The sequence below is a fragment of the Argiope bruennichi genome, chromosome 6 (assembly GCF_947563725.1).
Source record: "Argiope bruennichi chromosome 6, qqArgBrue1.1, whole genome shotgun sequence".
NCBI classification, from domain to species: Eukaryota; Metazoa; Arthropoda; class Arachnida; order Araneae; family Araneidae; genus Argiope; species Argiope bruennichi.
Window position 1 is genome coordinate 66,766,495 of NC_079156.1, and position 25,178 is coordinate 66,791,672.

At 29.8% G+C, this 25,178-nt stretch overlaps 1 protein-coding gene across 2 annotated transcripts in view; it reads right to left on the bottom strand.

The window, feature by feature from the left end:
• The window catches only part of LOC129972386 (potassium channel subfamily T member 1-like), a 452,573-nt gene that overhangs the window by 181,256 nt on the left and 246,139 nt on the right, over window positions 1-25,178 (bottom strand). For both annotated transcript variants that reach the window (XM_056086510.1, XM_056086511.1), the window contains exon 2: window positions 1,202-1,281. In XM_056086510.1, the coding sequence (XP_055942485.1) occupies window positions 1,202-1,281 (80 nt within the window). The remainder of the gene's footprint in view (window positions 1-1,201; window positions 1,282-25,178) is intronic.

Sequence of the window (25,178 nt, forward strand, 5' to 3'; positions counted from 1 at the left end):
ACGTTGCACAATATTTTTTTAATCGAATCTTTTAATAAATTTCGAAGAATAATGATAATAAATTTGGAAATGATAATTATTTTTAAATTTATATCCAATTTCCTTACCCACCCGGGGGCGCACCTCAGGATGAGAAACTTCCGGTTTGATAGTTTGTTCTCTCTACTATGGTAGGTACAGAAATGGTGAGGTCGGCTACCTCCTAACGATGACGGGACGTACTTCCTACAGGCAGGGTTGTACTGTGACCTTTGATGGTCCTTAGGTCTCAACCACAGTTCCTGTCAGTGTTGCTGTCGCGGCGGTCCAGTCAGTCAGTTTTTTTCTGTGTGCCTTAGTGGAGGGTCGGACTGTCGTTTATGGAAATTTGGATTAAGGTACCCAAATTTCTGGCCCATTTAGGGAAGGCTGAAATAAGTAAATGTAAAGCATCCAATTTGGTAGTTAATTCTCTCTTCCCGGATTGTTTTAAGACCATAAGATGGTATTTCCCCTACTTCCTTGACGGAAAGTACCTGCTGAGGGAGAGTTTGTATAGTGGCCATTATGACTGAATCTTCGTTACCTACCTCCATATTGTCACAATGACGGTCGTTTAATTCATTCTAGGAGCTTAGAGAGGCGTTGGTAGCTTTCGTATTATTATTCAAACCCTTATTTAATTTGTTATATTTAGCATTAATTTGTAAAAGTATATTTCACTTATCTATAAAAATACAACCAATTGAATATATTATCTATTTATTTCTAAATATATTTTCTTCCTTATTAAGGTATTGAATGTACCATGCCTCTCTGTTATCAAAGTACTGGATTAGAAAGGAATGTTACATAACTAATATTGAAATTTGTTAGATCTATTCTATCGATGGCAATTTTCTCAAATTTTAATTAAATAATTATTTACAAATTTAACCTACTTTAACTGCTATATCCCCCTCCCCACTTGCAGGCATATACTTCAAATGTCATCAAATTTACTCTATGATTATTCATATAGTAAAGTAATAAGTAAAGAAAAAGTCAGTTTGGATTCTTTTTATCTTGTACAAACAATTAAAATTTAATATTATACCTGCTAATCTCGAAGAACTGATTGTTTAACTGACAAGATTTTGAGACAAAGAGTTCAAGAAGCTTAACTGTTAACTAAAAATATATGTTTAGAAAAAGCAATACTTTGCATAAAAACAATACTTACTCGAACTTTGGTTTTTGAAGAAGTAGAGTTGAAGCCTTTCTTTCACATTATTTTCATTTACGTAAAACTCCACTCGAACCCTAGAAGAAACAAAATGGGCATTAGTTTCAATAAGAAGACGCAGAAATAAACATAAAAAGCTGCTTCCAGAAGTTAACTATTAACAGAAGGAGAATTATTAACTAGTAAAAAGACTCTAAGTTAGCCCCGATAATTATTGGATTCCAGGAAAATCTTGTTTTCATTGATTAGAATACTTACTTAATTAACTTTAAATAAGGAAAAGTTTTCAGCGAAAAAAGTATTTTGCTTCGAAGTTTTCTTGTATAAGAAGAAGAGGGGGAAGATATTGCAGATAAAAAAAATACCGTGTAGAAATAATTTTAGAAAAATAAGTCGTGTTTTTTGAAAATGGAAATTTAATTAATTCTACTTTTCAAGAATATAGTTTAGTTTAAAAAGAACTAAAAACTGCTTAAAAGAAATGCTTATTAAAATTCGCAGTATTCAACAACTAAATAATTTAAACCAAACTATTTTTTTCATTCTTTAATTATAATTTACTAATTCAATTAATTAAAAACCAAATAAAATCTTATTTAAAAGTTCAGATATGTAAAGAAACCGAAATTAGTTCGAAACTTTTATTAAATTTTGTAAAAGATGTTATTAATTAATTCAATTAGAAAAAATGATTTTTTAAATCTTTAGATTGAATATGCTATTTTGCAATGTAATATGCTTTTGCCGCTGTATAAAACATTTAAGCTAAAAATATGTTTATATATGATTTAGTTTTAAATTTTTAATAGTAAATCACGTTTTAACGCAAAAATGCCAGAAAAGTATTCGTAAAAATAATAGTTCATATAGTTCAAATTTGTCTGTAGCAATACATATAAAAAATAGACTTCAATAAACAGAAAAGGAAATGAATGAATTCATTTAATGTTATTAGTTAAAACACATTGAAATTGAATTATCAATAAGTTTTGTTTTACTTGGAATAAATTTTACAAAAAGTAAATTAATTTTATAATTCCTTTTATAGTTATATTCTGTTAAAATAAAAGTAATTACTTAACATTTTTTTTTTTTGCATAAAAGAACTACAATATAAGCTTAAAAAACTTATATTCTATTTAAAGGAGTTAAAATAAAATGGAAAAAATTAATATATAAAATACTTATATCTGTTATTTTTTATTGCATTACACGATTAAGTTTATAGTATTCATGGCAGAATTCATGAAACCATTTAGTTTTTGAATTAATTTAATTTAGTTTACACCTTAAATTATAATATAAACCACATTAAAAATACTGTACATAACATCGTGAAAAAATAAAGATTAATAAAATTAATTTTAATAAATAAAAGTGTGTCAATTTGTTTTAGACGAGGCTAGATGATTACGCTACTGAATTAATAAAGCAAATGAAGTTTAGATTTTTTTTTTTTTTTTTTTGCCAAATCAGTCATTTTTATGAATATTTTAATGAAAAATATAAAGTCGCAACTTTTCTAAACATAGAATGCAAACATTTCAAGAATTAAATAGGATTTGAATTAGATAAAAACTCCTAAAGAACAACCATTATTATAACATTTATTTAAGTAATGGAATATTTACCACTTTAACATTTCCGTTACATTTGTACTAATTTAAATCGATTTATAATATATGCTTCCCCGTATTCCCAAATCTAATTTTAATGGATTTCTGATGTAACCTTTGGAAAAATTTACATTTTCTTAAGATTGTTTTGAAATTAGTATTTGCTGTAGTCATTATTTAATAAAATCAAATTATTCATTATTATACAATCGCTAAATGGTTTTAATAAAAGCTTAATTCTTGGATTTTACCATAGTTCCAAAATACAAACGGTAATTAAATACTTATTCAGACATTCTTTAAATATATTGTAACAAATTTGTTTTTCAAGCCTCTAGAAAATCAGTTGAGTAAATAACTTCAGAAAACGGAGAAAGGCATTCTAAATAAATAAAGAGAAACTCTTGGATATAATCCATTTTCAGCTCTTAAACCAGGATAGAATTTATAACATTTCTTTTTCTCCAACTATAAATTATTCACTTTACTTAAAAAGAAATAAAGAACTTAAGCTAAAAGAACACAGAAACTCTTAGAATCTAAAATTATATATTTTGTTGCAATACTGAAAGAAGGTTTATTTTATTTTATATCAGTCCATTGCAGAATTATTTTCAATTTTGTTATTTAATAATGAAAGCGGCAAGTTAAACTTTTTTTTCAGCATATTTATGGTTTCTGTTGCATTACTGCGAAAGATTTTATTCCATTTTATTTAGTTGAGTTACAGGATTTTTTTATAATATATTATTTTAAAATAAAAACGATAAGTTAAAATTTTTTTCAGTATAGGAAAATGTGCTGTAACAAAATTCTATTTCAAACATCTTGCAAACGATTTCGGTAATAAAAATAAATAAATAAATAAAATAGATGTAAACGGGGACAAAAATAAATTATGCTAATTACTTTCCAACTTTAATTTAAGTTTGAAAACATTTCATGACTAGCTAATATTCAATAATCGATTTTATTTAAAAAGAAATACTTTCACAGAAATTTTATGACTTCTTTTTACAAAACTGAACTTTGATTATTTCATTTTATTTCCAATCATTTACAGGACTTCACTATGCATAAGGAAGATTAAATCGCAAATTTTCGTCTTGCTTTAAAAAAGAGGCAACAGTAATCAACTGCATGATATTAATATCCGGGTCTGAAACCTCATTTTCGTGGCTTCTTCTTTTAAAATGGGTTTTCTATATTACTGAGCAGTGAACACGAAATCTTGATAGTAATTTAAGTAGTCTCATATTTAGTTCAAACATTCATAGTTTAATTGAAAATTATTTTCTTTTTGATTAAAATATTCCCAGAAGGATTCTTTTACTTCAAAAAACAAATGTTATATTTGATTTAAAAATAGTGCATGTATGAAAACTTTAAAAATGAGTTCAATATAGAAACGTCAAAATAAATCTATCTCAATCTTTAATAATAAAAGAGATGATTGTGCATATATGTGTGGGTTGGTTTGTCCACTCCAACCATTAGACCTAGAGCTACTACCAAACTAAGAACATATCTATATACTTATAATAAAGCTCATTGTGTGTGTGTGTGTGTGTGTGTTGGCGCTCTACAGGCCAGACCGTTTGACCTACAGCTACCAAATTTGGTACATGTATACCTTGGAGGTTGGGAATGCGCACCTGGGGTTCCTTTTTTCGAATTTTTAATTATAATTTTAATTATTAATTAAAAACTAACTTTCCCGCCAAAAAAATCTTTCATTTTCCCCACCGCCAACTTTTCCGCCAAAAAAATCTTCAATTTTCCCCACCGCCAAATGAGTAAGGCTTCAGTTTTTTTTTCTCCCAACAGTAATGAGGCTAGGTTTAACATTTTTCGGCGGATTATTTCAAACGATTCTGTTTATTTTCTTAATGTTTGATGCATTTAAAATTAAACATTGTTAATGAATCGATCTGCTCATAATGAATCTAAGAAAATTTTGTTGACAAATTCTTGAGATATTAAATAAATTAAAAAAGATATTCTTTAGTGCCCATAAAGTTTAAACGCTGAGTGACTCTATTTTCAGTAATCAGATTATAAAAAAAAATGCTTTGTTTCAGTAAAAAATATTATGATATTAATTGAAGATTAATTCTTTCCACTTTAATTTAAAGCATAAATTCTACGGGTGCTAACAGAAAATTAGAGAGATACATATTACGTTATGACTGAAGGCCTTTATAATATTATGAATGAATTATATGACAATCAAAATTTGAAGTTTTAAAATATTTTGATGAAGAAGCTATTAAAATAGGAGTTACATAAAATATTTAATTATTAAAATTTTAACGAACATTAAGAGTGGCGAACCGGCTGGTCGCCAAAGGCGGCTAGTACACAATATAGAGGTAAGAGTATGCATGTCGAACCAATTGTTTCGAAATTTCAGTTAAAATTTCTATTAATTAAAAATTAAACAAAATTTTAGATTTTTTAGCAATTATTTCAGAAAATATTACGGCACAGAATTAATTTTTATATCATTTTAAAATTTTTAAAATTATCTTTTTCATTGCAACAATTCTTATCGTTAAATTTTTTCCAGTATTTAATAAAAATATTTTAAACATATTTTATAACAACATAGCATAATTCATTGCTGAAGTGAAACCCGCATCATTTTCATTATTGTCAATAATATTTCATCCTTGAATTTTTTCAGCTGTTGATGATATAAGTGTGAACTTCTAGCTTTATTTCCATAGAGTGTAGGTTTTTATTTAAAGTAAGCGTTTAACCCTTTTCACTCGGAAAAGTAATTCGATGCATAGTTATTCTCCCTAATACCTACTTTGTTTATATATTTGTTTTAAGTTGAATTACCCCGAAATAGTAATCGACATCTTCTTGCAACTCTGTAGGCATTTTTAACAATAAAAATTAATAAATAAATAAAACGTCAAAAGGATGCACCGTCTTGTATGGTGAGTGAGAGTCGCCATCCGGGTGCAAAGGGTTAATTAACTTTTTGAAATTTATTTTACTTACAACTAAGACTTAACCTCACAAGTAAGTTATGATGAAGATAGATTTTTTTAATTGTGTCTACTTTTTAAGGACTGCTGGCTTTTCTTGTAATATAACTGAATGTATAAAAATAAGTTATTCTTATCGTGCTTAAATTAATTTCTTATGTTAGTGCACTATTTTTGTAATCAGAGAAATCTTGGCTGAATAATCCTTTCAGATATTATCACTAAAATTATGAAAAATATTCTGTGTTGCAATGTTGAATGTTTCTACTCACTTTTCTCATATTTTAAATAGAAATGTTTAATGTCAACAAGTAAGTTTTTGTATAAAGACACTGATGTTGCCGTTAAAGTTTTTGTATTAGTTGAAGTTTAACCATTTCTATGTTTTTTAAAATAATGTTTAAATTTTAGATAATGTAAAGAAAATTATTCAAAACACATTCCACAATGAACAGAACGGCATAAGGATTTTAAAATATTGTCTATTAAATTGTAAATTAAAAAACAATTTATCGAGGAAGTTGCATGTTATCAAATTTTAAAGAAAAAATAATTTGCTGAGGAAAGTATCAAATGGTAATTGCATGTCTATCAAATTTCAAATAAAAAAATAATTTTCTGAGGAAGATATCAAATGCTATTACATGTCTATCAAATTTTAAGCTAAAAAAAATTTATTGAGGAAGGTATCAAATGGTAATTACATATCAATGAAATTTTAAATAAAAAAAGTAATTTGCTGAGGAAGGTAATAAATGATAATGGCATTTCTATCAAATTTTAAATAAAAAATTTATTTGCTAAGAAATGTATTAAATGGTAATTGCATGTCTATCAAATTTTAAGTTAAAAAATAATTTATTGAGGAAGGTATCAAATGGTAATTGCATATCTAATAACTTTTAAATAAAAAAAAGTAATTTACTGAGACAATGGAAAGAAAGGTTTTCAAAATTAAGACGTATAAAATATTTAATTGAATATTTTAGCAACCCTTATTCCCACAGAACCAGCATTGAATAAATTCAGAGAATATGAATGCTTAGTGAATAAAAGAATGGTCGCATTTCCTTTCTGTTAATGATTAATTAATTTTGTTCGTACATGGCTATCTGACCAGGGACTCATAAAAAAGGAGAAACGTGACAGATTCCACGGATGAGAGCGACTCGAGGGACTAAGATGATACTCGAGTCTAACTTAAATCTGAAATTAGAAGGGAATTGACTTCATACAGAATATAATGTTTCCCTCTCTCTTTCACTATCTTGTACTATATATCTCACTTATAGCTGCTGCAAATGGTACTGAAGTATTCAGATTAGTATCAAAATAACTATTACTAGTACATATACCAATCTCTCCGGTAGACCCATCATCGACATGCAGCTCACATTACCATTGATGTACTCTTTAAAAAATAAGAACGCGCTTTCTCATCTTACGACTTCTCATTCTCATATTTGAGGGTCCCCTTCGAGAGGATAGATTATCTTACAGAAAATTTTTTAATGGGAATTGCCACGCATTTGTGTTTCGCTTGAAAGGGGGTCCAGAACTTCAACTGTTAGCTTTACCACAAAAAAAAAGAAATTCGTTCAAAAGTGTGCATTGGTCTTCCAGTTTTTGAATAATATTAATTAAAAGCACACCCAGGACCGTCTAACCTATTACAGTCTTCATCTGATTCATGTTCCTTGCCTTAACCTACTAGACACTTCTTCTTCTTCTTGAGTACAGCTGACCACCCCGCTATCACTGAACGAATCAATGCCGACAGGATTTGTTGTGGCCAATTGCTCTCTTTAATATAACTCGCTCATAACACTAGTAGATTCGACGAACTGATATAATCTTCGAAGCGATTGGCCCCCAACCATAAAGTGGTCAATCTCTGACCTTCCTCCTCATCTTCCTGTACACCGATCATCCTGTTAATGTGTCTACTTGTTTTGCCAAGTCAGTTTTTGACTAAAAATCACAATTTATTGTTTTCTTTGAAAGACCAATTATTTACGTTTCCAAATCTGTGTTTGTTTTGTTTCTATGATTATTAGATCAGAAGATATAAATGTTTCTTTAAATCAATATTAACGATAACGAAAACGAAACCGGAAGTAGGACGGAAATAACCGGAAGTCGGTGTTTTGCTCTTTAATATTATTAATATTCGCTGACTAAAATTCTCTAAAGGTTCTGTTGTGAAATTTGAATGTTTAGGGCATGTTCAAAAGCGAGTGTTACTCAATTGAAAGCTTTAAAAAAATCTATTAAAGGTCTCGGGGGTAAAGGAAAGCTTACAGACAATTCATAAATAAATTACAAAACTATTATGGCGTTGCAATAAGATCCAATTTTGGTAATTTATTGCAGATTGAAAGTGCAACATTTTCTGCATTTGCTCATGATTGTTCCAGTAAAAAAAGTCAATGCATGGATAACGCCCAAAAGGAAAGGATTCTTGGTGCAAATACCAAAGTGCCCTTTCAGAAGGCAGAAATATAAACACTCAAGTATAGGACTCCTAAACAATATTCTGAATATTATTAAGCCTATTTATATTAAATTATGTGGCCAAAATCTTTTCATGGGAAAAACACAAAATGTTAATGAAAGTTTGAACAATATATTATGGACAATTATTCCCAAAAATACGTTTGTGTAGTTGAAAACTTTGCGTTTAGGAGCTAATATAGCTGTATTGTTATTCAATGATGGTTTTTTTCTGGCATAATAGAAATTTTTAATGAATTGGGTATTATTCCAAGTCATTACATGCTAACACAACACAGTAGTTTCGACAACGAGCGAATTGCTGCTGCAAAAAGACATTCTTTGCCCGTTACAAAATTGCCCCGAAAAATAAAATGGGGTGAATTTGCTACAAAAGGGGTGAATTTTAAGTGTTTAAAATGAAATATTATTTTAGATGTATACTAATAAGAACTTTAAATGCATTCTTTTAAAAAACGAGGTTTTTTTTGTCAAAATTTTACTCCGCAAAACATAGTTTCACAAAAACTTATGGATATATTCTCTTAAAATTTTGTATATATATTACCAAAAGTGTTATGAAAGTAATGAACCAAGGATTTAGGTCTTATGTTAATAGTTTTTGATTTTTAGCACCTTATTGCCAGTAGTATCTATGATTTTTATAGTATTTTTACCATAAAAATGTTCGAAGACCCGTAACTTTTTCATTTTTATATTTTTCTTGGCTTTTAGTTCATTGCCTTTATAAGTACAATAACTATGTAGTGTAGAAAAATAATTTAAATTGGAGAATTTGAATTTAGTGTAGAGTGTTTTTCATTTTGCTCTAATTTCATCAAATTTTACCTAAAATACCTCAATTTTATTAATTAAGTTATTTAAAAAATTTTCAAATTAATTTTTATTTATTTTTTTGAGTTATAATCATCAGGGAAATCTACTAAAACCGATAATCAAAATATTTTGTTGTTGTTATTTCTAATGGCTCTTGTCTAGACAAGCCCACTGACTTTAAGTAATCATTTGTGGTTTAAGCTAAGGGTACGTCTCTTGCTTTTTCAGTAGCGCCATCAAGGGCCAAGAGAACGACTTAGCTACACACACGTCACAACCCTTCTTACGGGGCGGACTTCATTCACGCATTCCATTCACTCATCCATAGATCGTAATTTAGACCTGAATCAGAGAACGATCATCCCTGATCCAGTACCCCCAGTGGTATTGCTCTCGACATGGAGGACATTATGATCACGACAGATTTATACGCGCGTCAGTCACCACACACGCACGGAGTCTTCGGCCGGCGGATTTAGAACTCGCAACCAAAGGGACGCGAATCCAACGCCCTACCAACCATGCTATCTCGGCCCTAAATTTTTTTTTAAAAATTGTGCCTCCGAAATCAGGCTTTAATAAGAAATCATGCCTCCGAAATTACCTTAAATAAGAAGCAGGCCCACCACTTAAAAAATTTCCTCAAAATTCACAATATTTCTCCTATTCTTTACCAACAAAAGAAATCCAAACACTTTAAAACTTACAAATAGTTGGTAAAAAACTTTTAATTTTTAACATTTTGTCCTTCAGAATTTTAAGATTATCTGGTGCCCTCTGTACTGTACTTAAGTCATCATTTTTAATCTTCCAGTTTCTTTCTTAATTCCGAGAATTCTTTGCGTTCCTTTAAAATAATAATAAACAGTTTCAATTCCTCCACATATGCATTTATTTCCCGTGTTCTTACAAATCTTTGGAAGTATGCGGGAAATCTCACCATGTTCTAATATAACCTACTAGACACGGGTGGACTAAAAATTCCTCGATATGTGTTTTATAAATTAAAACAAAATTATAATTAATTATAATTAACCATGAAAATATTCTAGTCAATTTAAAATTTAAGGAAGAACAAATAAAGCCTTTGACATCAATAAGTCAGAAAATGAAAGCAAAAGAAAAGGAACGGAAATGAAGAGATAAGTCCTTTTTCTCAGAAATAACGAATTATAAAATATACATTATTCAATATCTATGGAATTTTTTTGGAGAAATAATCAAAAATAATAACTGCCCTTAAGACTTGGATAAACTGATTTCAGTCACCCACTTATCAAATATCAGCCATTTTATGAATGAAATTAGTGGTATGAGTTTATTTTTGCGCATGTAAAAGAATTCCCATTGATTTGTTCTATTCCAGAATATTCTTTCCGAAGTTTTTCCTCGTAAATCATCCTCGAATGAAGTTCTAACAGTTTCGTGGTCCGCTTTCCGAGCTCTTTGCAAAATTGAAAAGTTAAGAATGTCGTAAATTTTCTTTGGGGGCAAATTTCCCTATTTTACCCGCTGATGATCGAGAAACCGCGAAAATTCTTGATTTACAGCTGCTGTACATCATTGTAAAAGATACAATTTTAAACTAATAAGGCTTATTCTATACAAAACCGGAACGAATAAAAGATAAAAAGGTAAAAAATAAAAGATTAAATAAAAGATTTCATTAATAATTTTTGTTTTAAGATTTACTGTTTCAAGTATCGCCATTTGCTAAATTAAATTTTTGTTTGTAAGTTTGAATAAGAGAAATCTGAATTATGATAAATGCATTTTCTCGAAATTCTCAAAACCAGTGCAGTGTTTAAAACCCATAGAACAACAAAAAGTTTCATTATATATGATTAATGATGTATTTTTAAAATAAAATAATAAATATTTATTTAGTGTAGGAAAATATAAACTTTATTGAGCAGCCAGTCTCGACTAAATGGTGGAATAAGTATATAATAAATGTATATAAAAAAAAGAAAAGGAAGAACATTATATTAGTAGTGAATTCATTTAATGAAAGAATACATTTCAGAATAAATGTTTATTTAAACCTTTGTTTCCGATTACTTTTTTGGTCGACAAAGTGGTAACTCAAGACTATTTTCTCCTGAGTGTCTTACAGGTACCATAAAAGGATGTTATATAAAAATTAACTTTAAACCAGCGGCAGTGGTCTTCCCCAAACTTTCTCGCATGCTTTTTAACCCTTTAAAGGGCCATTTTTTTCTAGTCATATTATGTTAAAATATTTTTTGGCTTGAAATTAGAATAAGAAAATAGATTCATTTAATTTATTAGATAAATTTAATTTGATTAATTAATTAGTTTGGTTAATTAATATTAAGTACAAATCAAGTCACGTCATTTTGTGTGAGATAAAGAACTGAAGTATCTTAGTTTCTGTTTTATTAAAAAAATTTGTCAGAACTTATGTTAAACTATATAATTTCATACAAAGATTGATATATTTGGTTGGAAGCATACTTCTCACCGCCCTAAAAAGGGTTAATAAAATAGCCATGCCAGAGACTTCCCTAGTAGTCACTATTAGCATGCAGTAGTTACGAAATATTAATTTTTGACGTGAATTTAGCATTTTTATTAAATCTCCCGTGTGATCCTTGACGAGTTATTTGGCGATTCATTCCTATTATGCAGTTAATAATGTCCAAACATCGAATTTGCGTTTTAGACTTGTTTTTCTCAACCGACTGAAACAAAAATTTGACACAAAAATGCACTTTTGGTCACACATTTCCATACCAAATTTAATATATTTATGTCATTGCACATATGAATTATCGTATTTCTACCGAATGTATTGTGTCATCCTTGGCGAGTTATTTGGCGATTAATCCCTGGCATGCTTTTAATAATATCCAAAGATCAAATTTTTGTTTTAGATGCGTTTTTCGAATTAATTGAAACAAAAATTTTACACAAAGCTACAATTGTAGTCACAAAAACCTATATTAAATGTGATATATTCAGTTCACTGCGCTTTTGTGTTATTGAGTTTACATGTTTCTGAAAATACGGACTGACAGAAAGTCAGTCCTTAGTTGGATTTGGCTCAAAATCAATCGCCTGAATACCTAAGCAATATGTTTGCTAACACATTGATTTTTTAAATATTAATGGGACGTCCAGCAAAATTAGATGAAAAAAAAATGCAAAGAAATATTTAACGGTTTTATGAATTTTTTTTTTAATTTTAGGTTTTAAATTCTTTATTTCTGCCGTAAAAGTTAAAATTATAAAATGATTTATTCTGAATTTTAACTAATACTAAAATATTTCTTTTTTTTTTTTAATTTGTGATTGAGCTTTTATTTTTCATGGCATTTTTGAAACAATTTGTCTTCATTTTCTTTTGCTGTCTAAAGGGATGGAATGAATCCCTCAGGAAACTCCACTAATCTGTGGATATGCATGATTCGAGGACAATATCGGGGTTGGCGGGGGAAAGGGACCAGGGAGCGAAGTCCCTTAGTGATAAATAATAAAATACGAGACAATTTTTAAGACTATCCTTCATTCTATTTTCCACTAACGCCTCTGGAGATTAGCTAGTTTAGTGAGAGCATAGTTATATTTAATTATAATTATATCTCTTGTGAATAAACTGACATTCATAATTATGTTAACAAAATATTTTTAAGAATGAAATTAAAATAAATATTATACAAGTGTTGTTTTATTAACCTTATACCTGATCTGTTTATTGCTTTCATGGACTTTCCTAATGAAATCTAATCGTATGATATCATATTGTCATTAAAAAAAGAAATTTTTCGGGTAATCTATTTTTAAATTGCACGCTGTTTTGTACATACTACAAAGCCATTTTCTTATTTTACTTATCACTTGCAAAAATATTAAATGAATATTTCTTTCTTAGATTTCAGCAATGAAACAATGAAAGCGGTTTAAATTTGATTGCAAAATAAAATATATTGTTGAAAATTTAAAAAAAAAATGGCGAAATTTAAAAAAAGACAATTAAACTGGTACCATTAATTGACACTTTTTAAAATTTTAAAATGTTATGAAAAATTATTTTTGTGTAATTAAATTTTAGATAGATAAATCCGGAAAATACTAAAATCTCACTTAATTTTGAATGGATTAAAATATAAAAAAAATCGTACCGAACTGTGATTTCCGTACTCTAATGTACCAGAATTTCTGACAGATTCCAATTACAGATAGCCCCCCCCTCCACACACATAAATATTTTCTTCCTTTATCGATAACGATACATTTTTATTCCATTATTAAATAATTATTAAAAATAACAATAATATATCATCATAATTGGATAAAATCTGTGATTAATCAAGTAAGATGTTATCTAAAATTCATTACGAATATTACTATTTTTCCTTATTCATTTGTTGGTTGTATATATAAAAAAAGTAAGAGATTTTGTATAAATGGAAAATCATTAGGGCAGCCAGCTAATTTTAATTCTTATATGCAATTAATACCTTTCTTTTTTTCTTGTCGCATTGCTAACTCTTTAGATTGATGTTGTTCAAAATTTCGAAGTTCTACAACACAAACATTTATTATAAAATAAGTTCTGTTAAAAATCTGCACATTTGGATATATATAAACTGTAACAATTCTTAACTAAATAGAAACTAAGTTTAAGATGAAATAAATCTTCCTTCATCAATAAATCGAAATAAAAAGGCAAAGAAACCTTCTCAGAGCGACTACAAAGGCAACACGCAACTTTTGTGACATAATTCTCTCAATGGCAACAAAGCGCGGTGCAAACCGTATTAGGTGTATTGACTGAAATGGTTTGGTGTAAACAGTTTTGCGTTTTATTTATTTTGACAGAATATGATGGCTAAGTCTCTAGTGGACAGGTTTTTATGTTTTATGAATTTTCAGCATTTATTAACGACAAAGAACTTGGTAACTTCAATAGTTTGTTATGGTTACACTGACTGATTTATCGATGGATTGCATTTTGTAAGAAGGTTTGCTTTTTTTTCAATTCAAGAAAACACATAAAATGTGCATTTATCTATTTATTTGCTTACTGGCCATCTTTGGCGACTAACTGGTTCACAGGATATTAATTGTGTTTAATTTCTATCAAATCTCTTTTTCATAATTTGATGCTTATGATGGCAGCAGTGTATTTTCAGCAACAAATTCTGATAGAAATTTAAGCTGTAATAGTACAATTGCCTTCCACACATTCTATTTTTTGTATTCATGAAATTTTACACGTTTTCATCACATTTCGTTATATACATTATTTATATTTCGTTATATAAATATTTATACCATTAAATACTTAAAAGTTTGAGTAATTGCTAGTTGTCTTTTAAGGTTTTGTAATTTCACTCTCTGATTCAATGCGTAGCAAACACTGAGCAGATAATTAACAGAAATATTTGTCCTTTACTTCCAACAATAGAAGAAAATAATAATATTTAATAATTTATAACTCAATGATTTCAATTTCATTGTAACAATGGGAACTATTGTTAAAGAATATAATGCAAAAAATATTTTTTTTAATTGAAAAAAACTCGGCAAAAAATTGCACGGTAATTAAATTGGTATCATTTTTAAACTATAAAATGGTATGAAAATCAAATTTTTGTATCGATATTTCAGGGAGTTTCAAATTTCCAGTTTTAATAAAATAAAATAATATTATATATTTTATTTATATATTTTAAATTATATAATTTTTAAAAAATGGTCTAAGGTGCACATAGTTACCGTCGAAAGTACATCTGTACCATATTTGGTCATTCTAAGTCAAACTGCGTATGTTGCAAAGCGCCAATGGGCATATATGCACATGCACACATATTTAGTATAAATATTTGTTACATTTATATTTTTGAGTTACCCACATGCACATTAATAGATAAACCGAAAGAGAAAGAACACATTGACAGATTTTATTCACAATTATACAAAGATTTCCAATTCTAGTTTTGAAATTGTATGCCAACATACATCTATCTCTTATTGAGTATTTTGGAGTTGTATTCACATACGCATGCACAAGGGATGTTCAAATGAAAAGGTACGAAACGTCGTAACAATGTAACCGTTAACATGTTTGCCTATGTCGCTACGGGAGAACGTAGCGAGACATCTAGGGATGCGATTGGTGTCTCCTGCGTAAATCGGAGCATGAGCGGGCACCCATGCGCAGGAGAGAGCAGAGGTTCTTATAAAGAGCGCCGTCCTGTTGAATTCCTCGAGCACTGAAGAACTATTAACTCCAATGTGTACAGTGAGACACTCCGAAGACTACGCAGGTCCCTCATAAACAAAAGATCGACCGGGACTACTTACAGAGGGTTAGGTTCTGCTCCATAATAACGCGCGTCCACACGTCTCCAGAGTGATACACGCGGAACTGGCCAAGTTCAAGTGGGAGCAACTCGGCCATCCGCCCTACAGCTCGGACTGTCGCCCTGCGATTTTCATGTGCTTAGTTCCCTGAAGAAACATTTGAAAGGGAAGCGCTTCAACTCGGACAGCGAACTCAAGCACGTTGTGAAGGACTGGGTCTCGTCACGACCACCGGAATTCTGGGAACAAGGAATCCTTCGGCTCGTTAATCAAGGGGTTTAGGTTTAGGTTTAGGTTTAGTTATATTAACGTCCCGTTTAAAGCAACACTAGGGCTATTTTGGGACGGACCTCGTAATTTTGAACCACGGTCAGATGACGAGGACGACACCTGAGTTGGCAGCCCCCTCTCCACACCACACCACACCAGCGGGAGGACGGTGGATCATGACGGATTTAACGTGCAACAGACCCCCTTACACGACGGTTTGTCGGTGGAATCGGGTCACGAATCTGAAACCCTCCGGTTCCGAAGCCGAGACCTTACCACCAGGCCACTGTTAATCAATGGGGTCGTTGTGCTCAGGCCTATGGTGTATACTTTGAATAAAGTCTTCATTTATACTCACAGTTCGTTTCTTTTCATTTGAACACCCCTTGTACAAACAGGGAATCAAACTTCCACTTAATAGATTTCACATGAAATTTGAAACAATTCTACGATCTCGGTATATGGATCCAACACGAGATTTTTATTTGTCTATCTTTGTACGTAATTTGTCTATCTTTTTATTTATTTGTTTACATTATAGACTATTATACGCATTTCTGAAAATCATTTTTGTTTAAATGTTGAAGAAGACACTGAGCACAGAATATAACAGTTTGGAGGTCAAATGTTTGATATTTAAAAATTATTTTTTATATATAGTATACTTTATATAGGAGAATATATTTTTTCAAAATTACAAATTTACTTTTTATTCCAAATGTGATTTAAACAAGACCACTATTTTGATATTAGATCGGACATTTTTCATGAACGATGGTTTATAACAAATCAGCATTAATTTATTTAACAATTTAAGTCAAAGTTTTAGCTGCTGTATTTATAATATTCGATCGAATCCCAATGCAATTCCAGTATCCTAAAAGTTAAAGGATTCCTTAATAATACAAATGATTACTGTTGGTGTAATTCAATTTATGTTTTTTATCTTTAAATTCATCGATATAGAATGTTATTATGCAAATTAGTTAATTTATTTTCCAGAAAAAAGCCAAAAAGTTCTGCCCAAAAATATTTAAGTGTTTTTTGTTTGTTTTTTCATCCTTTGGATATCGAAACAATGTGTTTCATTATTGGCTAGATTTTACATTTTTTTTAAATTTATTTATTTTATTTTATTTTTTTTGCATCTCAATCGACAGATTACCTTTTACAAGAATCAGAATGGTACGATTAAAATTTTGTTTAAGATATAAACAGATTCTTAAAACGCAATTTTTAATACATTTTTTTTTAAAAATTTAAGTTATTTCCTACTTTTTAAAACTTTAATTTTTAAAAAATTAATTTAAATATTGAATATTGAAATCGTTTTTCTTTCGAATTCGGTATGAAAAGATGCCACTGATCTAAGATCAAAATTTTATTAAACTATTCGATTGATATATCATAGAATCATGGAAATATTTAAGTAGTGTATTGTCATCAAGAACTCTCTACTTTATAAATTTCAAAAATATAGACCTAAGGAAGTGAATGAAAAATCAGTTTCAAAGTTTCGCTAAGATAAGCATGGTACTAATTAGGGATTGCAATACCGGACCAAAATTTCAATACCGGTATTCGGTATTTTTCAGATCCTAATACCGGGATACCGGTTTTAATACCGGTATTTCTTTGTTTTATTTGCCAGTTTCATTAGAGAGTGTAAATGTTAAAAAAAATAATTTGTAACTTATAAAATATAACAGTATATAAAGAGTCGCAAAAAAGTAAAGGAACATCTTATTTATTTAAATCATAAAAAAAAGTGTAAATATCACTGTTCAGTCTGTGGTACTATTAAAATTTTTTGAAATTTGATAATAAAAAACATAATGCATCAATTGTACTATCATTAAGCCTGAAAAGTAATTGTGCAAAAATGACCAGCTGTCAAAAACGCTCTTTCGGCATCTACGCTAGTTGGTGATACTGTTAACAATGCGCGATATACTTTTTCCAAGTATTTACCTATATATCCCTCATCTTCAAATAAATCGATTTCTCGTCGGGTGGTTTTTGATATAGCTGATTTCTGTATTGTAGTTTGGTTCTTCGAAATTTTTTTTTATCTATCGCTAATTCTAATTTTTGTTAAAGAGACAATTCCTTTTCACTATCGACATTGATGTCATCATAATCTTCGATAAGTGAACCGTATTCTTCTGAATGTGTATAGGTTTGTGGGTAAAAACATTTAAGAAAATTTACTATAAACTTAATCCGATTTGAATTGGTTATTTTCTTTTCTTCTTTTTCATTTTCATTTTTAAAATCATTATAATTAAGTAAATACCATAAGACATTTTCTATTTCGGTATGCCTTTCAACTGTGTGATTTTTCAATGTAATATATAATTCTTCAGATAGTGATGCGTGCTGTTCTTTCAGTGACTGCAACATGAAATTTATTGTTGCATTAGCTGTTAATAAATTAGAATCTCTCTGATATAATGCCTCAACAGTCAGTTTTATTGGAAGTAGAGCTGATGCAGTTCTGGATATTGAGTCGAATTCACTATCTGAAAAATTAATTTACGAGTTGAAGTCGATTATTGCTTTTTGAATTGGATTTCTCAGTTTCAAAAATCGTTCCATCATTAGGAGTAAACTGTTTCAACGTGTTTTAGAATCTAATATTAACATATATTCTGTTTTATTTTCAGTTAATATATATATTTTAGTAATATGTCATTTTTTATAGAGGAACGTTTAAATATCTTAATAATTTTTTGAACTTTATAAACTATAGGAAGCAATTCGTGATTGGTTAATTTTTCATCCTCATTAGAAATATCTTCTTCAGCAATGAGATTGTCATTATCTTCATTGTCAATATCACTCACTCTCACTCTTACTCTTTTCAAAGTTGGAATCCGAAGTTTCTATATCCACAGTATTTGGATTCTTCTGTTCTTTATTTTTTGATATCTAATACTCCTAATTGAATTCCATCAGCATAACACAATTGCTGATTTGCACCAATCAACTTTCTAACTTTGTTCATAACTGTTGCTCCATCAGTCGTTATGGATACAATATTTTCTTTCAGGGATAATCCATGTTTCGCTAATTTAGATTTAAGCAATTAATTAAGCCATTAATTTCGTCCATTAGGGAGATATAAAAGCAAAAACGTATACTATTTTGCTATGTTGGCGATTCCTGAACATTTAGTGGAGACAATTTTAAAAATTTCTAGTAAATACCGAAAAACCGGTATTTAAACTTGTGAATACCGGCATTACAAAATCGTACAAATAGCTCAAAATACCGGTATTCGGTATCCCGGTATTGCAATCCCTAGTACTAATCAGTTAAAAAATAAATAAAAACATAAAATTTACAGAACTTACTCCAGATTTCGCAGGAGAACGGCACGCGCATTAGCCTGAGTGGAGCCCATTGGATATATGTTATGCTTTCGTTCTTTCATTCCTTTCAGTGTGAGATATACTTGGATACAAAATGAATAAGTAAAAGAACTGCCGCAGTGTGTTGGATTTAAAGGAAATACTTGTAGTTAGGCAGTTATAGCAGTGAACATTAGATATCCTGTTCTTTTAGTGCATAAATAATTCATATAATATGTGATGTTCATATAATTCATAATTCATATATATGTTGAATCCATAAGAATGATTTATTGTTATAAAAGAGTATGAAATATTTTCTACTTTCATGAAATAAAGAATTCTATAGTAAATTAACGATACATGAAAATTCTTTTTAATAATAATATTATTATCGTTTGATGTTGAAAATTCTTTTAAATATTATTATGATTATCGTTTGATATTGTACCAAAGTTGTAAATATTTATGATAGAAGGAAGCCATTAAAAGCAAATAACCGAGAAATAAAATCGTTTGATATTCAAAAAGATCTTTAATTATTCAAATCAACAAATGAATAATGCAAACACTACAAACTCAAAATTAGTTGAATCAACAAACACTTTTATAAACTTTTGACAAAGCACCGGTTTATTTTCGATTAAATTAATAATGAGATGGATTTGGATATTTTGATTAATTAATTAATGAAAAGAGAGAAAATACTTAGATGAAAAGGGTTTCATCTAGAAATAAATTTTTGATTTTGAATGCGTGCTTTGAACTCAATACGGATATCGGCTTATGTCACTCAAAAAGATATGTTTTTTTAAAGAAATATATCATTCATAAATTAAATGAATAGCCGAAACTGTCAAAAGAATTCTATGATATTTCAAAAGTGACTAAGAATTACATTCCAACACCTGCTCTTTATGTCAAGTCACTTGATCAATAAGAATATTTTTTGTTATGGTCTTATTAAATTTCATTCCTTTCATGTTTGTCGGAAAAAAAAGTTATGTAATTGATTTTACACTTACTATTTCTGAAGAGTTCTGAAATTTTATGCAATTATTTGTGTCCCTGTTAACAACAGAATAATCTAAAATTTTTAAAACTAAATTATTAACTAATGAAGCCATTTGAATTAAAAGTTAGTAGCAAACGACAGGTGATATATATAAAAAAAATTAAGAAAAAAACTGATAAAAGAAATCCATCATAAATATAACAGTGAATCGTAAATTAGATTATAGGCTAAAAGACAGAAATCAATAAAAATTAAATACAGGGTGTTTATAAAGTCCCGGACCCATTTTGATGTTTAATAACTCATAAAATAATAAATATAGATTTAAATTAATAGCATAAATGGTTAAATAGACTCAAAAAGTTTCATGACCCTTGTCAATGAACTCCCACGTGTGCCCCCTTCGTCGCACGGAGAATATCAAGTCGATAGTCAATTTCACGCCAGGTAGCGACAAGCATGTCGGCATCCACAGAGCCATTTGCGCACTTTATGGCGATTAACAATGCCAGAAACATGAAAGGATGCTTCATCGGAGAACATTATGCTCTTCAGAAAATCAGCAGCATCTTCTATCCTCCTTACCATATCTGTTGCAAAGGCCATCCTCCTAGGCCTATCGTTCGGTTGAACTTGAACAATTTGAACTTTGTATGCCTGTAGTCTTAATTTTTTCTTAATAACCTTGTACACCGTCGAAATTGGCATATCCAATTCTGTTGCCGCTGATCTCACAGATATTCTAGGATTGTGTAAAAATGTCTCTCTGACACGCTCAACATCAAAATCACTTGTGCAAGGACGTCTGGAACGTTTCTTATCTTCGATACTTCCAATTTCTAGAAAATTCTTTTTCCACCGCAAGATGCTGTTTTTGGATGGAGGATCTTTTTGGTAAATTCTTCTGAAATTTCTCTGTGCTTGCACTATCGATTTCATTTCTATGAACCACCATAAAATCTGTGCTTTCTCTTGTGGTGTATGCATTCTCCTTAAAATCTGCTCGAATAAAACATCACATACAAAAGTACTACGTAGAACAAACACATCAAAAGTAAACATAACATTGCAATAGTTGCCAAAAACAAAAGAGAGAAAAATGCAATTAATAAGCAGACAATATTTAGAAAAGTACAGATATTTAGACTGGAAAATGAAATTATCTGAAATTAACCACACGCGCAGACGATATTTACAAAAGTAAAAATATTCAAACCTGAAAAGGAAAATATATGAGTTATTCCATCAATAAATGCAATAAGTGTGTTTATATCTTTATTATTTTATGAGTTATTAAACATCAAAATGGGTCCGGGACTTTATAAACACCCTGTATTTTTAAAGAGGCTTTTAGCTTTTGAAAATTGAAGAAAATAAAATAAGAAAAAGAAAGAAAATTAAAATCAAATTCGCCTTACTAAAATGATAACTTCGGAATTAAAAACTGTTTTTTTAAATATTAATCTCTGAAATTATAATTAGATAAAATAATAATTACGAAATCGACGAACAAATATGATTTAGGTTGCTTTTGGATAATGTTTATGAATACTATTAGAGAGCTAACGCATTGTTCAAAATCACAATCATTTGTCGCCATGCTTTAGAAACATTTTTATTTATAAATACACCACAAATTTAATAGGAAAATACTATTAATAATTTTTGAATATTTTTTATCCATCATTAAAGGACAAACTTCTCTTTATTCTTATCAAAATGCGATAAAAACGTATCATCTGGATTTTTCAATCGCAGAAGCTTACTTTCTGGCTATTTATTTTTTTTAAAAAAATGACAATATTAATAATAAACAGTTTTTTAGCACAAACCACTGATGCTGTTTTTTATTTTCTCTTATACGTAGAAAAAATATAATAACAAGCGAAAAAAAAATGAACTTGAGATTTTGTCGAATCTCCACGTTTCGGACCTTCCCGAGCTAGAATAACAAATTTTTAGAAAATGTCTGTCTGTCTGTGACAAAGATAACTGATTAACGCTTTGGTCTAGATGAATAAAATTTGGTATAAGGCTTTTACACCAAATTTTCAGATTTCTATCAAATTTTGAACAAAATCTGTTCAAAGGAAGTTTGTATGGCCGGCTGTTTGAATATAAGTTAACATAATAACTACAAAAGGAATGGCTACAAGTGTAGCTTTGGTTTCAATAGATTGGGAAAAACGCATCTAAAATGAACATTAGATTTTCGGTTGTTATTATCCGCATGCCAGTGATTCATCGCCAAATAACTCGCCAAAAATCACACAATAGATTCAGTAAAAACGCTAAATTCATGCCAGAGGTTCATATTTCGTAAGTATTGTACCTAATGCCATGCAAGACGTTCTGTGGTATTCTAATTTTATTAGAAAGTATGCGAGAAAGTTCTAGGGAGACCAATCCTACTTGTTAAATCTTTTATATGAAAGTTCATGAACCCTAGAAACTTCCTCAAAGGTTGTCGGTATCGTAAATCTTTTTTCAAGCCATATTTATCAAATAAAATTTTGACAGGCCTTTTACAGGCCAATCAAAATAAAATTTTGATTGGTCTTTAGTCTCAAGATTTCGGTCGATTTTACCAATAAATTTCATCACTTCGCAAGCACAGCCAACCAATCACTACATTTTATATTTATTAGGTAAGCATCATTTAGAATAACACCATCTTTTTCAACTATAGAATATAGTTCACCAAAATAACTTGACGTGTCTAAATTAATTCTATTACTGTGGTGGTCAAACACCTTGTCGCAGAATGCGACTTATTAAATACTTTAATTTATTATTATTTATAAAATTAAGCAAGCATACGAAAAATACGTAAGAATCGAAGTGCATAAAAAGTTTGATACAACGGTCTAAAAGAAAAGAAAAAAGTCGCATTAGAAGAAAAAATAAAAGAATACAAATCTTTATCTGCAGGAAATTGCAGATACCTTTTAAGGATGGGCTTCATCATCATGTCAGTAAGGTCTCGTGTTTTTGGCAACGGATCAAAATCCACCATCCGCGAAATGTCAGCATTTATGTTTTTCTTATGATGTCCCTTATTATGGCTAACTATTGTTCAGAAAAAAAAAACCCATTGGATTGAGTAGAATTCTTACTTATTGTTTTCCTCCCACTCAGTTCCAAAAAACATCGGAAACCAATTTACGATAATATCATACACTTTTTTCATCTTAAATTCCTTTATAAGATTTAGTTACTTTTTTAAACTAAATTTTCCTTTAATGAAGTTCTCGGAATTCCACTACATTTTATATGATAGCTATTTCTAAATAGTAAAGGACACCTAGCTTTTAAAAAAATAGTTTTAATCCGTAATTCTTCTGTTAGTTTTGTTTGTTTGCACCTGATTGGTCATTTAAGTTTATCAGTTTTGTTTTAAATCCCCCTGTACACAACAAAAACCACTTAAACGCCACAAACAAAGTACAAAAACTAATAGGCGTAACCAAATAAAACCAGCTGGAGTGTTCTTCTTCTATTATCTTGTGTTATTGTTTCTAATGGCACTTGTCATAGACAAGCCCACTGACTTTAGAAGTCAGTGATTTTAAGCCAAGAGTGAATCTCTTGTTTATTCAGTAGCGTCATCTAGGGTCAAGAGTACGACTTAGCTACACACACGTCACAACCAATTTTACGGGGTGGACTTCATTCATGCATTTCATTCACTCATCCACAGATAGTAATTTAGACCTGAATCAGAGAATGATCACTCTGGTATTACTCTCGACATGGAGAACTTTGTGACCACGACAGATTTATACGTGCGCCAGCCACCACACAGACGGAGAGTCTTCGGTCGGCGAGGTTCGAACTCGCAACCCAAGGGATGCGAATCCAACTCCCTATCAACCAGGCTATCCCGGCCTATCTTGTATAGTTAAACAAAAACAAACGTACACTTTGAGTGTCCTTCTCTCCCAATCCCCTGAGGATATAACATAAAAATGAGGCAGTGTAGGAAAAAAAATGGCAAAGCCTCGGAAGTTAGCGCAATACGCAAGAGCAAGTGTCTCCCTTCTCCAATTTTCTTAAGTAGTGATTCAGAATAGTACTTTATAAGTAATATAATGAAAAAAAGTGATTATAGTCTTCCGAATAATAAAGATGCTTCCCTATACACACAATTATAGACCTTGGGTAAGACCACGAAAGCTTTGCATGGTATTGGCGAACAACAGATATGAAATATGCATCTTTGGCGTGAATTTAGCACTTTGAATGTGATTTTAACAATTAATCTCTGGCATTTAGCAATAGTTACCCGAAAATCGAATTTGTATTGTTTCTAAACAATTGAAACCAAAACTTGGCATAGAACTACAGTTTTAAGTCACAATATGGCATACCCAATTTTGTATTTTTAAGTCACTGCGTCCTTCAGTTGACGCGTTTACAGGGTTGGGTTATGAACGTACAGACCGACAGAAAGTCAACTCTTCACGTATTTAATTTTAAATTTTTTACATATCTAAACTTTAGATGGTAAATTTTATCCATTTAGCTCTCTTCGTTTTATAGTTATTGTTCTGACTTAGAATCGGACAGCCGGACAAACAGACTTCCTCTAAGGGAATTTTGTTCAAAATTTGATAGAAATCACATGGTATAAAGATCATATACCAAATTACATCCTTCTAGCTCGAAATGTTTTTGAATTACATTTGTCAAAAGCAAAGAAACAGATATAATGCAAAAAATGTACTTTTCGAATTCGAGAAGGTCTAAAACATAAATTTAAAAGTTAGAAAAAATTTCAAGTTCGACGAATTGACGATAACAATACTTTATACATCGAATACGAGAAAGTAAAGAAAAAAATTGAGTTTGCATTTTGGAGATCTTTTTTTCATCAATGCCTGAATCTAAATTCTGATACAAAGCTAAAATTTTGTCCACAATATTACATGCCAAATTTTATTTATCTTAGTTGATGCATTTTTGAGTTTTCATTTCATTCATCATTTTCACATACAAATCAATAGAATATGTAAATCAAGAAATGCCGAACCTTTCTTTGTCTTATTTGGTTCAAAA